Consider the following 17943-nt stretch of genomic DNA (forward strand, 5'->3'; position numbering starts at 1 on the left):
CATCATGAGAATCTCCCGTTCCACCACATCACCATGAGAATCTCCCGTTCCACCACATCCGCCATGAGAATCTCCCGTTCCACCACATCCGCCATGAGAATCTCCCGTTCCACCACATCCGCCATGAGAATCTCCCGTTCCACCACATCCGCCATGAGAATCTCCCGTTCCACCACATCACCATGAGAATCTCCCGTTCCACCACATCATCATGAGAATCTCCCGTTCCACCACACCCACCATGAGAATCTCCTGTTCCACCACATCACCATGAGAATCTCCCGTTCCACCACATCACCATGAGAATCTCCCGTTCCACCACACCCACCATGATAATCTCCCGTTCCACCACATCACCATGAGAATCTCCCGTTCCACCACATCCGCCATGAGAATCTCCCGTTCCACCACATCATCATGAGAATCTCCCGTTCCACCACACCCACCATGAGAATCTCCCGTTCCACCACATCACCATGAGAATCTCCCGTTCCACCACATCATCATGAGAATCTCCCGTTCCACCACACCCACCATGAGAATCTCCCGTTCCACCACTTCCACCATGAGAATCTCTCGTTCCACCACACCCACCATGAGAATCTCCCGTTCCACCACATCCACCATGAGAATCTCCCGTTCCACCACATCATCATGAGAATCTCCCGTTCCACCACATCATCATGAGAATCTCCCGTTCCACCACACCCACCATGAGAATCTCCCGTTCCACCACTTCCACCATGAGAATCTCTCGTTCCACCACATCACCATGAGAATCTCCCGTTCCACCACATCCACCATGAGAATCTCCCGTTCCACCACATCATCATGAGAATCTCCCGTTCCACCACATCATCATGAGAATCTCCCGTTCCACCACATCCACCATGAGAATCTCCCGTTCCACCACACCCACCATGAGAATCTCCCGTTCCACCACATCATCATGAGAATCTCCCGTTCCACCACATCCACCATGAGAATCTCTCGTTCCACCACATCATCATGAGAATCTCCCGTTCCACCACACCCACCATGAGAATCTCCCGTTCCACCACATCATCATGAGAATCTCCCGTTCCACCACATCACCATGAGAATCTCCCGTTCCACCACATCCGCCATGAGAATCTCCCGTTCCACCACATCATCATGAGAATCTCCCGTTCCACCACATCATCATGAGAATCTCCCGTTCCACCACATCATCATGAGAATCTCCCGTTCCACCACACCCACCATGAGAATCTCCCGTTCCACCACACCCACCATGAGAATCTCCCGTTCCACCACATCATCATGAGAATCTCCCGTTCCACCACATCATCATGAGAATCTCCCGTTCCACCACACCCACCATGAGAATCTCCTGTTCCACCACATCACCATGAGAATCTCCCGTTCCACCACATCACCATGAGAATCTCCCGTTCCACCACACCCACCATGATAATCTCCCGTTCCACCACATCACCATGAGAATCTCCCGTTCCACCACATCCGCCATGAGAATCTCCCGTTCCACCACATCATCATGAGAATCTCCCGTTCCACCACACCCACCATGAGAATCTCCCGTTCCACCACATCACCATGAGAATCTCCCGTTCCACCACATCATCATGAGAATCTCCCGTTCCACCACACCCACCATGAGAATCTCCCGTTCCACCACTTCCACCATGAGAATCTCTCGTTCCACCACACCCACCATGAGAATCTCCCGTTCCACCACATCCACCATGAGAATCTCCCGTTCCACCACATCATCATGAGAATCTCCCGTTCCACCACATCATCATGAGAATCTCCCGTTCCACCACACCCACCATGAGAATCTCCCGTTCCACCACTTCCACCATGAGAATCTCTCGTTCCACCACATCACCATGAGAATCTCCCGTTCCACCACATCCACCATGAGAATCTCCCGTTCCACCACATCATCATGAGAATCTCCCGTTCCACCACATCATCATGAGAATCTCCCGTTCCACCACATCCACCATGAGAATCTCCCGTTCCACCACACCCACCATGAGAATCTCCCGTTCCACCACATCATCATGAGAATCTCCCGTTCCACCACATCCACCATGAGAATCTCTCGTTCCACCACATCATCATGAGAATCTCCCGTTCCACCACACCCACCATGAGAATCTCCCGTTCCACCACATCATCATGAGAATCTCCCGTTCCACCACATCACCATGAGAATCTCCCGTTCCACCACATCCGCCATGAGAATCTCCCGTTCCACCACATCATCATGAGAATCTCCCGTTCCACCACATCATCATGAGAATCTCCCGTTCCACCACATCATCATGAGAATCTCCCGTTCCACCACACCCACCATGAGAATCTCCCGTTCCACCACACCCACCATGAGAATCTCCCGTTCCACCACATCATCATGAGAATCTCCCGTTCCACCACATCACCATGAGAATCTCCCGTTCCACCACATCCGCCATGAGAATCTCCCGTTCCACCACATCATCATGAGACTCTCCCGTTCCACCACATCATCATGAGAATCTCCCGTTCCACCACATCATCATGAGAATCTCCCGTTCCACCACATCATCATGAGAATCTCCCGTTCCACCACACCCACCATGAGAATCTCCCGTTCCACCACACCCACCATGAGAATCTCCCGTTCCACCACATCATCATGAGAATCTCAGCGTTCCACCACATCATCATGAGAATCTCCCGTTCCACCACATCATCATGAGAATCTCCCGTTCCACCACACCCACCATGAGAATCTCCCGTTCCACCACACCCACCATGAGAATCTCCCGTTCCACCACACCCACCATGAGAATCTCCCGTTCCACCACACCCACCATGAGAATCTCCCGTTCCACCACATCATCATGAGAATCTCAGCGTTCCACCACATCCACCATGAGAATCTCCCGTTCCACCACATCATCATGAGAATCTCCCGTTCCACCACACCCACCATGAGAATCTCCCGTTCCACCACATCATCATGAGAATCTCCTGTTCCACCACATCCACCATGAGAATCTCCCGTTCCACCACACCCACCATGAGAATCTCCCGTTCCACCACATCCACCATGAGAATCTCCCGTTCCACCACATCATCATGAGAATCTCCCGTTCCACCACATCATCATGAGAATCTCCCGTTCCACCACATCCACCATGAGAATCTCCCGTTCCACCACACCCACCATGAGAATCTCCCGTTCCACCACATCATCATGAGAATCTCCCGTTCCACCACATCCACCATGAGAATCTCTCGTTCCACCACATCATCATGAGAATCTCCCGTTCCACCACACCCACCATGAGAATCTCCCGTTCCACCACATCATCATGAGAATCTCCCGTTCCACCACATCACCATGAGAATCTCCCGTTCCACCACATCCGCCATGAGAATCTCCCGTTCCACCACATCATCATGAGAATCTCCCGTTCCACCACATCATCATGAGAATCTCCCGTTCCACCACATCATCATGAGAATCTCCCGTTCCACCACACCCACCATGAGAATCTCCCGTTCCACCACACCCACCATGAGAATCTCCCGTTCCACCACATCATCATGAGAATCTCCCGTTCCACCACATCACCATGAGAATCTCCCGTTCCACCACATCCGCCATGAGAATCTCCCGTTCCACCACATCATCATGAGACTCTCCCGTTCCACCACATCATCATGAGAATCTCCCGTTCCACCACATCATCATGAGAATCTCCCGTTCCACCACATCATCATGAGAATCTCCCGTTCCACCACACCCACCATGAGAATCTCCCGTTCCACCACACCCACCATGAGAATCTCCCGTTCCACCACATCATCATGAGAATCTCAGCGTTCCACCACATCATCATGAGAATCTCCCGTTCCACCACACCCACCATGAGAATCTCCCGTTCCACCACACCCACCATGAGAATCTCCCGTTCCACCACACCCACCATGAGAATCTCCCGTTCCACCACACCCACCATGAGAATCTCCCGTTCCACCACACCCACCATGAGAATCTCCCGTTCCACCACATCATCATGAGAATCTCAGCGTTCCACCACATCCACCATGAGAATCTCCCGTTCCACCACATCATCATGAGAATCTCCCGTTCCACCACACCCACCATGAGAATCTCCCGTTCCACCACATCATCATGAGAATCTCCTGTTCCACCACATCCACCATGAGAATCTCCCGTTCCACCACACCCACCATGAGAATCTCCTGTTCCACCACACCCACCATGAGAATCTCCCGTTCCACCACACCCACCATGAGAATCTCCCGTTCCACCACATCATCATGAGAATCTCAGCGTTCCACCACATCATCATGAGAATCTCCCGTTCCACCACATCATCATGAGAATCTCCCGTTCCACCACACCCACCATGAGAATCTCCCGTTCCACCACATCATCATGAGAATCTCAGCGTTCCACCACATCATCATGAGAATCTCCCGTTCCACCACATCCACCATGAGAATCTCCCGTTCCACCACATCATCAGGAGAATCTCCCGTTCCACCACACCCACCATGAGAATCTCCCGTTCCACCACATCTGCCATGAGAATCTCCCGTTCCACCACATCATCATGAGAATCTCCCGTTCCACCACATCCACCATGAGAATCTCCCGTTCCACCACATCATCAGGAGAATCTCCCGTTCCACCACACCCACCATGAGAATCTCCCGTTCCACCACATCATCATGAGAATCTCCCGTTCCACCACATCATCATGAGAATCTCCTGTTCCACCACATCCACCATGAGAATCTCCCGTTCCACCACACCCACCATGAGAATCTCCCGTTCCACCACATCCGCCATGAGAATCTCCCGTTCCACCACATCCACCATGAGAATCTCCCGTTCCACCACATCATCATGAGAATCTCAGCGTTCCACCACATCATCATGAGAATCTCCCGTTCCACCACATCATCATGAGAATCTCCCGTTCCACCACACCCACCATGAGAATCTCCCGTTCCACCACATCATCATGAGAATCTCCCGTTCCACCACACCCACCATGAGAATGTCCCGTTCCACCACATCATCATGAGAATCTCTCGTTCCACCACTTCCACCATGAGAATCTCTCGTTCCACCACACCCACCATGAGAATCTCCCGTTCCACCACATCCGTGATGAGAATAGCTTCTCTATTGAATCGAGATCTGGTGACTGTGGATGCCATTGGTGGGCAGTGATCTCATCATCATGAGACAATGGAGATGATGTGAGCTTTGTGACATGGTGCATCAACCTGCTGGAAGTCTCCATCAGACGATGCGACACTGTACTCGTAGAGGGGTGGACATGGTCAGCAGTGATACTAAGGCATGCAGTGGTCATTAAACCATGATCAGGAGGCATGAAGGGATCTGTGGCACAAACCATCCACCACCACCAGCCTGAACCTTTAATACAAGGTAGGATGGATCCATGCTTTTAACATAACACCTGATCCTACCATCTATATGATGAGCTGAAATTGAGTCTCATCAGACCAGCAGCATTTTCCATCTTCTATTGTCCAGTTCTGGTGTGTGTGTCTGTGAACGGTAGCCTCAGTTTCCTGTTCTCAGCTGACAGGAGTGGCACTCCATGTGGTCTTCTGCTGCAGTAGGCCATCTGCTTCAAGCTTGGACATGTTGTGTGTTCACTGATGCTACTCTGCTTTACTTGGTTTGAACCAGTGCTTATTTGACTCCCTGATGGATCTCTATCATCTCTGACCAGTCTGTCCATTCTCCTCTGACCTCAACATCCCCTTTCCCTCGCATTCTCATGCTCAATTTTAACTTCAGGTAGTCAGCTTTACCATGTCAACATGGCTACATTCGTTGGGCCACTGCCAGCTGATTGGATGATGATGTTTTTGTTACAAAGCGATTGAACATGTTACCTAATAAAGTTTCATTTATAATATTTCAGATCTATAAATCAGCCAAACACCCAAAGCGTTTTGACACTGTAAACCATATTCTACAGTATCTATGTCATGCTCATACATGGTCTCACAACTTGGCCAGATGTTGAGTTTTTGGACTAAATTCAGTATTCGCTTTGATCTGAAGCCTTTTACAACTGTCCCCTTTAAAGCAACGTCACCTTGTTACCATAGCAGTCGCTGGAGGACACACTTTGAACAGTGTGCTGGTCTCGCTGGAGGCTACTGAAAGTTTTCCAGATTCTGAGCCATGTTTGCAAGGTTTGCTTTCCATATGAACTGCTGCAAATGCAGCTCTGAAAGTCATTTCAACAACTGAGAACAAAGCAACGAGGAGTCTGTGCAGCAAATTTTATTTTTCCAGACCTAATTTCAAGACAACCCGGACAATTTTTTCCCTTGTTTTAATATGTTTTGTTGTTGGCATAAACCCAAAGAATACATAATGAAATAAATATAACTGTGAACAAAGACTGATTTGCAGCCATACACACACAGACCACACACACATGCATGAAGTGTAAGAGCAAACCTCTAGCACAGATTTAAAAGACACAAATACAACTACACATGATCTTTTTCTTCACATTTCAGACATCAAAGGAAAGTGAGAAGGAGCCTTTGCCTATCTGCATATCTGTGTCCTCTCCTCCCCTCATCACTCCTCCTGTCCGTCATTTCTGCCTCCTTTCCTCCCTCCTCATCATCTTCCTGTTTTATCTTCTTTCTGTCACATCATCTCAGTCTCTGCTTTCTCCAGCTTTGATTCTTCCTTTGTCTTCAGGCTGCTGCCCCCCTCCTTCCATTTCTACAGAGGTGGTATAATGAAGAGTGAAGGAGGAGGAGGAGGAGGAGGACGATGAAGAGGGAGAGATAAAAAAGCACTGAGGGGAAGTCAGGCTGAATCAGATGAAGTTCAACAGCTGCGCTCAGGGAGACGACCTGGCTACCTGTCTGCTAAGACAAGCTGGTTCTGAAAAGACTGATAAGCTTATCAGATTTAACACGCTGTCTTGAAAATGCAAAAGATTCATCTCATCACGTTTTATTTTGTTTTGTTTTTTTTTCCTGATGATTTGGAATATTTTTAATGAAATGACCAATAAAAATGAAAATAAAACCTCACATGATAGCTGGAATTCAGAGCACAGTTAGCTGCACTTTGCTTGAAAAGTGCTGTATAAATAAATAGATGTGTTGCCATGGAGACTGTCTGGTGTCTGTATCTTCACTCAGTTTATATAAAATACTTCTCTGTTTAGCAGTTAGTGCAAGTTTGTACAATGTAAATGAATGAATTGCACTTGAGTTACACCTTGCCGCTCTATAACTATTAAATCCATTTAAATTTATTTGGAAACAGAGAATTTCAGATTTTTTCTTCCTACATTTTTCTCTGCTCATCTATTTCTACAGCTCCTGGCTAAGAATTTATTTTATCCAGATGGTCAGCGTCACTGTTTTCACTTCATTTCTCCATGCTGAAAGGCACTTAGAGCAAAGAGCAGCCTTCCCATTAGCAGACAGTGAATTACTGCTTTTCCACGCTGCATCTTCTGCAAGTTTTGCAGCTGTGAAGACATTGCTGTCCTTCCTGTACTTCAGAGACAGTTTGAACAACATGAAAATATTTACTTGATTTAGTAACTAGTGATGTCATTTAGCCAAAATCAATAAGTAAGCTCTGATCCAGCATCATTTTCACTTCCAGTGAATCTTCTGCTCTGGCCATGTAAACATGACAGGGCATGCTGATGTCATTTACTACTCTATGCTGAAACACATGGAAGTGACTTCCTGTCCTGTCCACCCCACTCATGATGCCAACTTTAACATTTAAACAACTTAACATTAATAAAAACCCCATCTAAATGAAAATGTAGCACAGATAGTAAGACACATAACTGCAGTTTAGAGAGTAGCAACCATAAAACATTCAATTCCTGCTGAATATGGATTTCCCATGAGCCTTTGCACACTTGGATCTGTGGAACTGTGTAAAGGGTGTGCTGTTGGCCTACTCAAGCCGTGGTGAACATTGAGAGTAGAAAACTAAACTCAGATGAACCCAGAACACATGATGTCAGATGTGTTTGAGAATTTCTTATGCAGGTAAAGTGGCAAATTTCTTTAAATTTTAACAGCACTTTTGGCCAGAGGTGTAGAAGTCCTGTCCGACAGCTGTTCCAACCAGTCACTAACCAGCTGAATTTAACTAGCCTGTTAGTGGAAACACCTGTTCTAAGTGCTCAGGTAGATCCAAACACATGGCAGGACTTTTCCTTTTTGACACCTGGCTTATACACACCTCTGATTTTGGCCGTATTTTCAGACTTTTCCTCACTTTGGGAGCTGACTGATTTTTGGTTTGAAAAAGCATCTCTGGCTGCCTTTTGAATAGTTTTAAAATCTGAATCTTACAGAATATTATATTACCTGATGCATAATACAAATGCAACTACAAGACTACAGCCAGACAGAACGTTTGCACCCATGCTGTGAAGAATCTTTTCCTGTGTGCAAAATTCCCTCCAGATCACTCCCAAATTTTAATGGAATCTAAGTCAGACCAAGATCCATTCACAGAAAAGTAAATTCCTAAAAATCCATCCAGCAGTTTTTTGTGTTAAGGTGCTAACAAGCAGACAGACATAACCTCATTGGAGCAGGTAATAACTGTGCTGGACGTTAGGGATGTTGGGGCTGCAGGGAACATTAGTGCCTTCCTCGGGGCTGCAGCTTTCTGTTGATAGAGTACCGATCCACCGCCAGTGGTCTAGATTTTATATTTAAAAGAATCAGACTTCCAGTTAATGTTTTCCACAGTGGACAGCAGCTGGCCACCCACAACAATAAATTCTAAAACGCTGTTATTACAGTGGCATTTGTAGCTTTTTTTTTTTTTTTTTGCAAATTTATAAAAATATTTGTTTGTTGCTGCTCTTTGTGTTTCCTTTCAGGCAGCAAACTCCTCCTAACAACTTCCTGTTTCTGTTTGTGGACGAACCGGACGAGAAAAAACTAGAAATATGAAAATGTTTCTGTGGTACTGAATGGTGTTCAGACAAAAATACTTGTCTCGTTATATTTGGCAGGATCGGCTAGTATCTCCACTGCTAATGTCGGTAAACTCTGCTACATGTGATGAGAGAAAATAAAAACTGAAGCTGACAATAAGCACAGCCCTTCTGATACACCTTCCAGTGTATCTGTTCGACAACGAAACCCTGCAGCTCACAGACAGAAATGTCCCGACGTTGCCATGAATGCTGTTTGTCTGCATCTCTGTCAACTTTCCATTTTAATATCCATAATTATAATGTTGCCTCAAGCAGATGATGAAACCTCTGGACCACCACTGCAGGGAGGAGGTGAAAGAGCTTGTAAAACATTTACATTTAACAGCTGAAACTAGAATCAATTATGTGGTGATCTTTATTCATTAAAGCTTCTCAGTTTCTTTTCAGTGCAAAACTTTGATATCAGAATTCAAATCTGAAGTAAAGCAAGAAAAAACCACATATTACCTGCTGCTTCCTTCTGAGGAACATTACAACAAATTTAGACCAAGCTACCAGGTTTTTTCTCCATAAAACAGGAGAATTCATCAGATAGAATTTCATAAATCTGAACGTATTACTTTAAATGGGATATTATATGCAAAAATCACTTTGCATGATTAGAATTGTCTCCTCTGGCGTTTTAAGTCACAAACAGACAAAAAAATCCTATAAAAAACTCTCCAGGACTGATTCGTTTTTTACGGACTTTGACGTTAAAAGTCTAAAAAGCTTGTTTTAAAATCTCCATTTTTATGATGTCATAAAATATTAAGTTCCTCCCCCTGCTGGTCTTCAACACCGCCCATGTCTCAGTGTGGTTTGCTCGCCCCGCCCGTCTTCCGCCCGTCTCCAGCCCGTCTTCCGCCCGTCTCCAGCCCGTCTTCCGCCCGTCTTCCGCCCGTCTTCCGCCCGTCTTCCGCCCGTCTTCCGCCCGTCTTCCGCCCGTCATCCGCCCGTCTTCCGCCCGTCTTCCGCCCGTCTTCCGCCCGTCTTCCGCCCGTCTTCCGCCCGTCATCCGCCCGTCTTCCACCCGTCTCCAGCCCGTCTCCAGCCCGTCTTCCGCCCGTCTCCAGCCCGTCTTCCGCCCGTCTTCCGCCCGTCTTCAGCCCGTCTTCCGCCCGTCTTCCGCCCGTCTTCCGCCCGTCTTCCGCCCATCTTCCACCCGTCTCCAGCACGTCTTCCGCCCGTCTTCAGCCCGTCTTCCGCCCATCTTCCACCCGTCTCCAGCCCATCTTCCACCCGTCTCCAGCACGTCTTCCGCCCGTCTTCCGCCCGTCTTCAGCACGTCTTCCGCCCGTCTTCCGCCCGTCTTCCGCCCGTCTTCTGCCCGTCTTCTGCCCGTCTTCTGCCCGTCTTCCGCTCGTCTTCCGCCCGTCTTCCGCCCGTCTTCCGCCCGTCTCCAGCACGTCTCCAGCACGTCTTCCGCCCGTCTTCAGCCCGTCTTCCGCCCGTCTTCCACCCATCTCCAGCACGTCTTCCGCCCGTCTTCCGCCCATCTCCAGCACGTCTTCCGCCCGTCTTCCGCCCGTCTTCCGCCCGTCTTCAGCCCGTCTTCAGGAGCTGTGTCCAGCTGGATGGAGGAGGCTTTTGAACTTAAACTGCCAGAATCAGAGGAAAAAGGAGCTGCCTGGAACGATGCGTTGCCTGAGCAGTGCTGCGATGGGGATGAGAGAGAGAACCAGCAGCACTCCAACTATAGACGGCGTTTACCAAACCAAAGTTTCATTGATGTACCAGAGAAGTGTTTCAGACTGTGTATAAAGTGCATTCAATGTCCCCTTTAATGAACTGTGGTTGTTTAATTCAGTTCAATTAAGCTTTATTTGTAAAGCGCCTCTTCACAACAATGTCCTCCCAGGGCGCTTCACACACATCAGTTAGAACCAACTCATTAATAGCCTCAATAAGGAAAACCAACAGATTCCATCGAATCGTGACTTTGATCCAATCCCCGCATCCTGGGCTGCACGGGGCGACAGTGGAGAGGAAAAACCTGCCTTGGATGTTCGGAATTGTGTGTGTGTGTGTGGTTGCTGCTGTTTCTTCACGTAATCTCCATCTGTTCTTCACATTTGTCCGTGTCCATGCCGACTGTTTTCCATCAGTGTGTCAACCTGTGTGATCATGATCGTTTTGCTTCTATAGGCGATGTTATTCTCTGGTAATCTGGTTTGCATCGCTCGGCTTCATGATACTGGATGAGCCAATACTGTTGATAGTACTCTAACAAACTGTAGTATTTTTCATTTTTTTAATCTTTTGAATTTTTTATTTAAAGAAAGAGTAAATGAACCAATATGTGCACAATCAAACTTTTTTACGTGGCTGTTTCCTTTCTGATCTAAGGTGACAGCCATCTGGCTCCACTGTGAACAGTCTGGTCAGTCTGGACTGCAACGTTTTTATCAAATCAATGTCAAGTCAATGACAAACTTCCATCCAGCAATTTAAGTTTTATTTTTTCAAACTGAAGTAGACGGATACACAAACATCCAATCAGGGAAGGGCGTGTCAACAGCGACACCAGAGCCAGTGTTACTTTGTCGCTGCTGCTTCAGTCAAACTTTGCACAACCATGGTCGAGCATCTTATTGTCTTATTTCTCTGCCTCTTCAAACCAGGAGCAGCCGGCTGAAGCAGATCCTCAGATTGTCCCAAAACCCGTCCTGAAGCCGCCGAGGTTCAGATTCAGTTCATGGACTAAACAATTAGACCCTTTTCTCCTCGTTTCTGGCATGGAAAACCCAGTGAGCTCCTTTTATCTCAGCTCAATATTCTTGTCGCCTGATGTGGAATCTGTTTGTTTTTGCCGCCTCCGAGTTTGTTTTAAAATCTTCATCATGTATTCACAATTTTGCATCGCACTTTGTGTGCGTAGAGAAAACCGTTGATGTTACACTTCAGACATATTTGTAGTTTTGTGTTGTTTCAACGTGTCCCGGTGTGTAAAGTCCTTCAGCAAAAGGAGAGAAACTCTGATGAACGTTCAGGAATTAAAGGATAAATTGGAGAAACATTTACAGAAGCACTTCAAGCACAAATGTTCCTATAAATCTGAGAGGCAACCAAAATCTGCCCACAAACCTCTGCATTGGCCAACGGTTGGTTGCCATGGTGACATGAAACCACACAGTCTGAAACCGTCCAAAATAAAATGAAGGCAGAAGAACTCTCCATCTCTCTTCAAAAGAAAAACATCCTCCTCATGTCTTTTCTCTTTCACCGCCGTCCACTAGTTAACTTCTACCTTTTCTGACTCCGAGTCTCTCACTCTGTCACGTCCTGTCTCCGCATGTCTTCTTCTTGACACTCTTTAACACCTACACTTCTACACAAGAGCCCGGCGAGTTGTTTTATGCTTCTCCTCTCACAAACGCAGCGCAGGAAGACATGCAGCAGGCAGACTAACGTCTGTCTCCAAATCCTATTTCACACTTTGTCTGTTAAACGAAGTGTTAAATTCCATCCTCTCAGCAGAACGTGGCGCGGAGCGTCACAATGAATGGATGCAGGATGAAAGAAAAAACCAAACATGGGAGCGTTCACGGCTGAGTAAAAGCAAACGCGTGTCTGCGTCTGGATGCGGACGTTCAACATGGAAGCTCTCTGCATGTTTCGCACGCACCTGCTTCTCGCCGCTGGGTCTTCTGTGTGACAACAGCAGCTCCACGGCGCCCACCACCTCCTTCCTGATGGCGTACAGCAGGGCGTCGCCCGTGTGGATGCCGTGGTCCAGCAGAAGCTCCATGATCTCCAGGTTCTCGTTCTCGATGGCGATGAGGAGCGCGCTGCGACCCAACGGGTCCAGACAGTTCACGTCCATGTTGTAGTAGACCTCCGCCTCTTGGAGGGCGTGTTTGACTCCTGCATAGTCACCTGGAGGGAGAAGAGAGGGTGGAGGGGTTGATGGTGGAAGCATGAAGGAGGGAAGTCCTCCGGTTCAAATACTAGAAAACTTACTTATATTTCATTCTTTTCTTTTTTAAAATTTTTTTAAAATTTATTTTATATATTTTTTTTATTATTATTTTTAATTTTTTTTTTATACTTACTTATATTTCAACATCTAAACCATATCAGACTTATGAATATTAAAATAACCTGAAAGAGATGCTAAATAGTACTCTGCATGGTAAATGTGTTAAATTAACATTCAGTACTTTGTGAGAATAAAATTCCCTGTCTCTGATACTTCCTGCTGCTCTTTGATTCAACGATAATCTGCAGGTTAGAAAATGCTTGTTCTTGTTGTTTTCTGAATTTTTCTATATTTTTTCTTGTGCTTGTGGGTTTGCCGTTGCATTTTATCTCCTGTTGCTGCTGCAGCACAGCTGCAAGCAGGACTGGACAGAAACTCGTCCGTTATCCAATCCAATCATCTTTATTTATAAAGCACATTGTTAGAAACAGAATGTGGCCAAAGTGCTGCACAAAGTCGAATATTACAAAATAAAAATAAAGTGAAATAATAATGTTGTTAAAATAATAAAATCAGGTAAAACAACTAAAAATAAATAAATACCCAATAAAATAATTAAAAGGAAAAATAAAACAAGTAAAAGACACAGAGGACCCAACAACTCACACAGTGTTAAAAGCCAAAAAATAAAAGTGGGCCTTTAGACGAGACTTAAAGCACTGTGGGAGCAGCTCAGACATGGAGGGGCAGACTATTCCAGAGTCTAGGACCGACTACGGAGAATGTCCTGTCCCCTCTAGTCTTAAGTCTCGTCTCAGGCACTACAAGCTGGGACTGGCCCTGAGACCTCAAAGTGAGCATTGGGGTGTAAATCTGAAGGCATTCGGTAATGTACTGAGGGACCCATTTAAAGCTTTATAAACAAACAATAAGATCCTAAAATCAATTCTAAACCGTACAGGCAGCCGGTGGAGAGAAGCTAAAATCGGGGTGATGTGATCATGTTTTCTGGTCCCAGTTAAAAGTCGTGCAGCAAGGAAGGTCGTGTCCTGCAGGTTTTTATCAAATGTTCCTGCTGGAACACACCTCAGACTCAGAAGAGCTCTGCACATGTCTGCTAAACACACACTGCAACAGATGTGTTGCAGCGGGCTAAAACCTGCAGGATGCTGGCCCTGGAGGACCGGGATCAAGGATCCCTGCATTACAGTAAAGTGCTGCATATAAGAAAAATGCTTTGGTGATTCTCTGATTCATCCAGATTCCTGAGTAATCCAGAGCTGTCCAGGTCCGGTCAAGGAGATCATGCATCTGTTCTCTAACAGACGTGAATCTAACGTCGCTCATCTGCATGTCGTTCAGCTCTGCAGAGGCCCGGCATCGAGACATTCCTGTGGTTCCGGTGCATCAGAGAAGGGATGCTGCAGTACAGTAGACCTCCAGAACCAGACCTGGGGACCCTTTTAGTAATCTATTGATGGACAAATAATGTCCTCTATTTCCAAACAAACACCTTTTCCATGTTTTGATGAAATGACACACAAAGCCACTGCTGCTGTTTTCTAATAATTCTCTTCTAACTGGATAAATATGCTATAAACCTGCTCGCCGTGGGGAAATCATGTCATCTGGATCGTTTGCTGTGCAGAGAGAAGCTGGACTTCATGTGGAAGGACATTAGGACGAGTCGACAGCCTGCTGAAGCGCACGTTGCTGAGACACCTGTGAACTGCAGCTGGCTGCGGCTACAGTCTGACCGACCAGCTGTGCAGCTATCAGCATCATTTAACAGCTGACTGGGTGTGCAGAAGGAGGGGTGATGGTGGTGGTGGTGGGGGGACGATTGGCTCCTGGAGTTAAAATGCATGGATGGTTGAGTTTGGTTTGTGTGTGTGTGTGTGTGTGTGTGTGTGTGTGTGTGTGTGTGTGTGTGTGTGTGTGTGTGTGTGTGTGTGTGTGAGATTACCTTTCTCCACAGCGGTGAGGTAGGCTCGCTCCTCAGCTGACAGCTCCACCTCTGCCCTGACGATCTGAAGTGGGATGCGGTCCCGGTACGGCGAATACGTCGCCTAAACCACAAACACAAACAGTCAGTGCATGATTCAAGCTAGGAGTGGGAAAATGGAATTAAAAAAATCGAAAATCAGAATTTTTTTTTTGCATCGCAATTTTAAAATTGATTTTTTTGTTAAAAAACGATTTTTTTGTTAAAAAACGATTTTTTGTTAAAAATCGATTTTCTTCACGGGAAACTAATGAAACTAATGAAAACTCTTTGTTGATGTGACTTGTGCAAAAAAAAAAAAAAAAAAAAAAATCGATTTTCTTTTTCAAATGAATATAATCCATTACAAAATTTTGGTCATTTTTATTGTTTTTATTGATCTTTTCACTTGTCATTTTGGGCGTTATAGCAGCAGAATGATGGTTTGGCTACTGAGTTGTTTTTCCTAATTGAAATCAAGAAAAATGATGAGCAAAAGAAAAAAGTTTCTTACATTTTTTTTTTTTTTAAATTTTAATCTACAAAAATTTGCAATATCGAAGAACTGTGAGAATCGCAATTTAAAACGAATCGGCACCCAAAAAAATCGGAATCGAATCGAATCGGGACAAAAGCATATCGTCACAGCCCTGATTCAAGCTGCACACTACCAGGTAAATTCTTCTTTTCCTTCCCGCAGTCATCATGCAAAGAGGACCGGAGTCTTCTGGTTGTTAAACAACAGCGTGAAGCGTCCAGTTTAATCCAACGTGCCACTTCAGTTCAAACCAGAAGCAGAGATCAAGTCAAAGCATCACCAACGTCACAGGTCTGAATATAAAATACTCGTAAATATTAGAAACTATATTTAATGCTCGTTGTGCTCACAGCTTCCTCCTCAAAGCTTAAATTTGTTTTGAGCTTCCGCTGGTTTACAGGCCTAACAAACCATTAGCTGCCTTTAATTCTATGCAACAGACCCTTCCAGGAATGTATCCATGTGTCACTGGTGCATGTTCGTAACTAAAGCCGGTCAGATGAGTTTATCTGCATCGTATTTTTATTTTCCGCATCGTATTTCTTGTAGAACATGTAGAACAATTCAGGCAAAATGCCTCACAATGAAGCTGACTTGAAGCAATAGAATCATTAGAAGTTGCTGCAGATTATGCTAACCTGCCCATGAAGGCTCTAAAAGTGGCGTGGGTCAAACTTTTAAATTGGACAAACTCGCAGGGAAACATTGATATTTATTGAAAAAAACTTCCAGATACGACGACGAAGCTCAGATTGGTGACAAAACCTCGTGTACAAACAGAAGTTGTGTTTCTGCTTCAGCTCTCATTTAAAAATGCTTTTTTTTTCTTCTCGTGGCACACAATGAAAACTTACAAACTTTCATCATGCACTTTTTCTACAGACACTCCCTTCTTTTCACCATCTCTGCTGCAGGAGCTTGATGTTGTTATGATTAAAGTCAACCGAGGAGAGATTCCTGTTTCTGACTGACACACCGAACCAACACCGGACCATACTGGGGTTTGTAATATTGCCAGTACATGTGATGTATAATACCGGCGGGTCGGCTCTAGTAGTAGTAGTTATGTAATTACACTGCGTGGCAAAGTGGGCGCGGGGGCCAAAGTTTGACACCTATGCTCTAAAAAAGCTTTACATGTTGTCATTTTGTTAAACCAGCCCAACTAAAGCTCCCATCTGGAAGTAGTCATGGTTTTTCTTTCATTTTTAACTGGATTCATTCATTCATTTATTTACTATAAACGTTAGCGTGCCCTTCCTATTGCTTCGAGAAGAAAATACCTCACACGTTGCGTTCCAATCATGGAAATTCTGGTACCAGACAGCAGAAGGCGAACTGGTGCAGAACGAAAATCAGCAGAGTCACTTGGGTCACAACCGCCCCATGTAAGCCCCCATACACAGGAACAGACAGGCCATCTGGCATCCAGCCTTTCTCCTGGTGGCCTGACGTGTTTCTGGAGTATTTATTGGTCTCACAGGTTCATGAAACTTAGTAGATCGCTGCTGTTTCTTTTCGGGAAACTAATGAAAACTCTTTGTTAACGTGACTTGTGCCAGCGTTGACTGGAAGAGTCAAACCCACAACCTTTTGGTATTGATGTAGTTCTCCTGCTTTTCTATGGAAATTTCAATAAACAACCCAGTTTTCTGACCTTCTTTGGACCTTGGCGAGTGCATAAAGGACAGTAATCATCAGTTAGACAACATTTCCTGCTCTGAAGCATGAACGTCGCATATTTCTGTAGCATTACAGAAGATATTTCTCTGTACAGCATCTGTTTTTATTGGAAGGTGTGCACATCCAAATCAGATGGGCGCCTTAGGACATTAGCTTGGTTTAAGTCTTCTAATGGCCAGTAAATGTTCAGCTAAGTACAAGTTGTCACAGCTTAATATCTGGTTTGGGTTTAATTCTTTCTCACTCAGAGAATTAATCTCAGTAGCTAACTTGTACTGCGACCCTGAATTGGATTAAGCGCTTTGGAAAATGAATAAATGAAAGCTAACTTGTGTGTCAATGACTCACCTTTTTGTAATACAGCTGCGTCATGGGATTCATCCTGCCAGGCTGGAAGAGGAAAAACAGGGAAAAAAGGTTAATAGCAGACAAGAAAATGCAGGAAGGAATGCCGAGCTGAATTGTTCAGTCACTTCTTCTTTTCTCAACAGTTTAATAGTTGTTTTGTTGTTTTGTCTTACGTGACTCTCGCAGGGAAATGTAATATTTGGGGAGCAATTTGCTGTCATACACATTTATATCTTATGGAAAATAAGTGTGATATTTTATGTCAGTGTATTATTAGTTCATAAATACAGTTGTGCTCATATGTCTTCATCCCCTTTCATTAAAGAAAAGGCTGAATTTACAACAATCACTCAAATAACTGGAGACTTAAAAAAGGAACAATAACTGTAAAATTTACAAA

At 45.5% G+C, this 17943-nt stretch overlaps 1 protein-coding gene across 1 annotated transcript in view; it reads right to left on the reverse strand.

Moving 5' to 3' along the window:
* Window positions 1-17576, reverse strand: part of trpc5a (transient receptor potential cation channel, subfamily C, member 5a) — a gene marked incomplete at both ends in the record, with an annotated part of 112325 nt that extends 94749 nt beyond the window's left edge. Inside the window, 3 exons of the mRNA XM_079257986.1 lie at window positions 12697-12947; window positions 14957-15059; window positions 17544-17576. Of these exons, the coding sequence (XP_079114112.1) occupies window positions 12697-12947; window positions 14957-15059; window positions 17544-17576 (387 nt within the window). The remainder of the gene's footprint in view (window positions 1-12696; window positions 12948-14956; window positions 15060-17543) is intronic.
* Window positions 17577-17943: the final 367 nt, after the last annotated feature.

Source organism: Telmatherina bonti, assembly GCF_933228915.1.
Source record: "Telmatherina bonti genome assembly, chromosome: 18".
In the NCBI taxonomy this organism is placed as follows: domain Eukaryota; kingdom Metazoa; phylum Chordata; class Actinopteri; order Atheriniformes; family Telmatherinidae; genus Telmatherina; species Telmatherina bonti.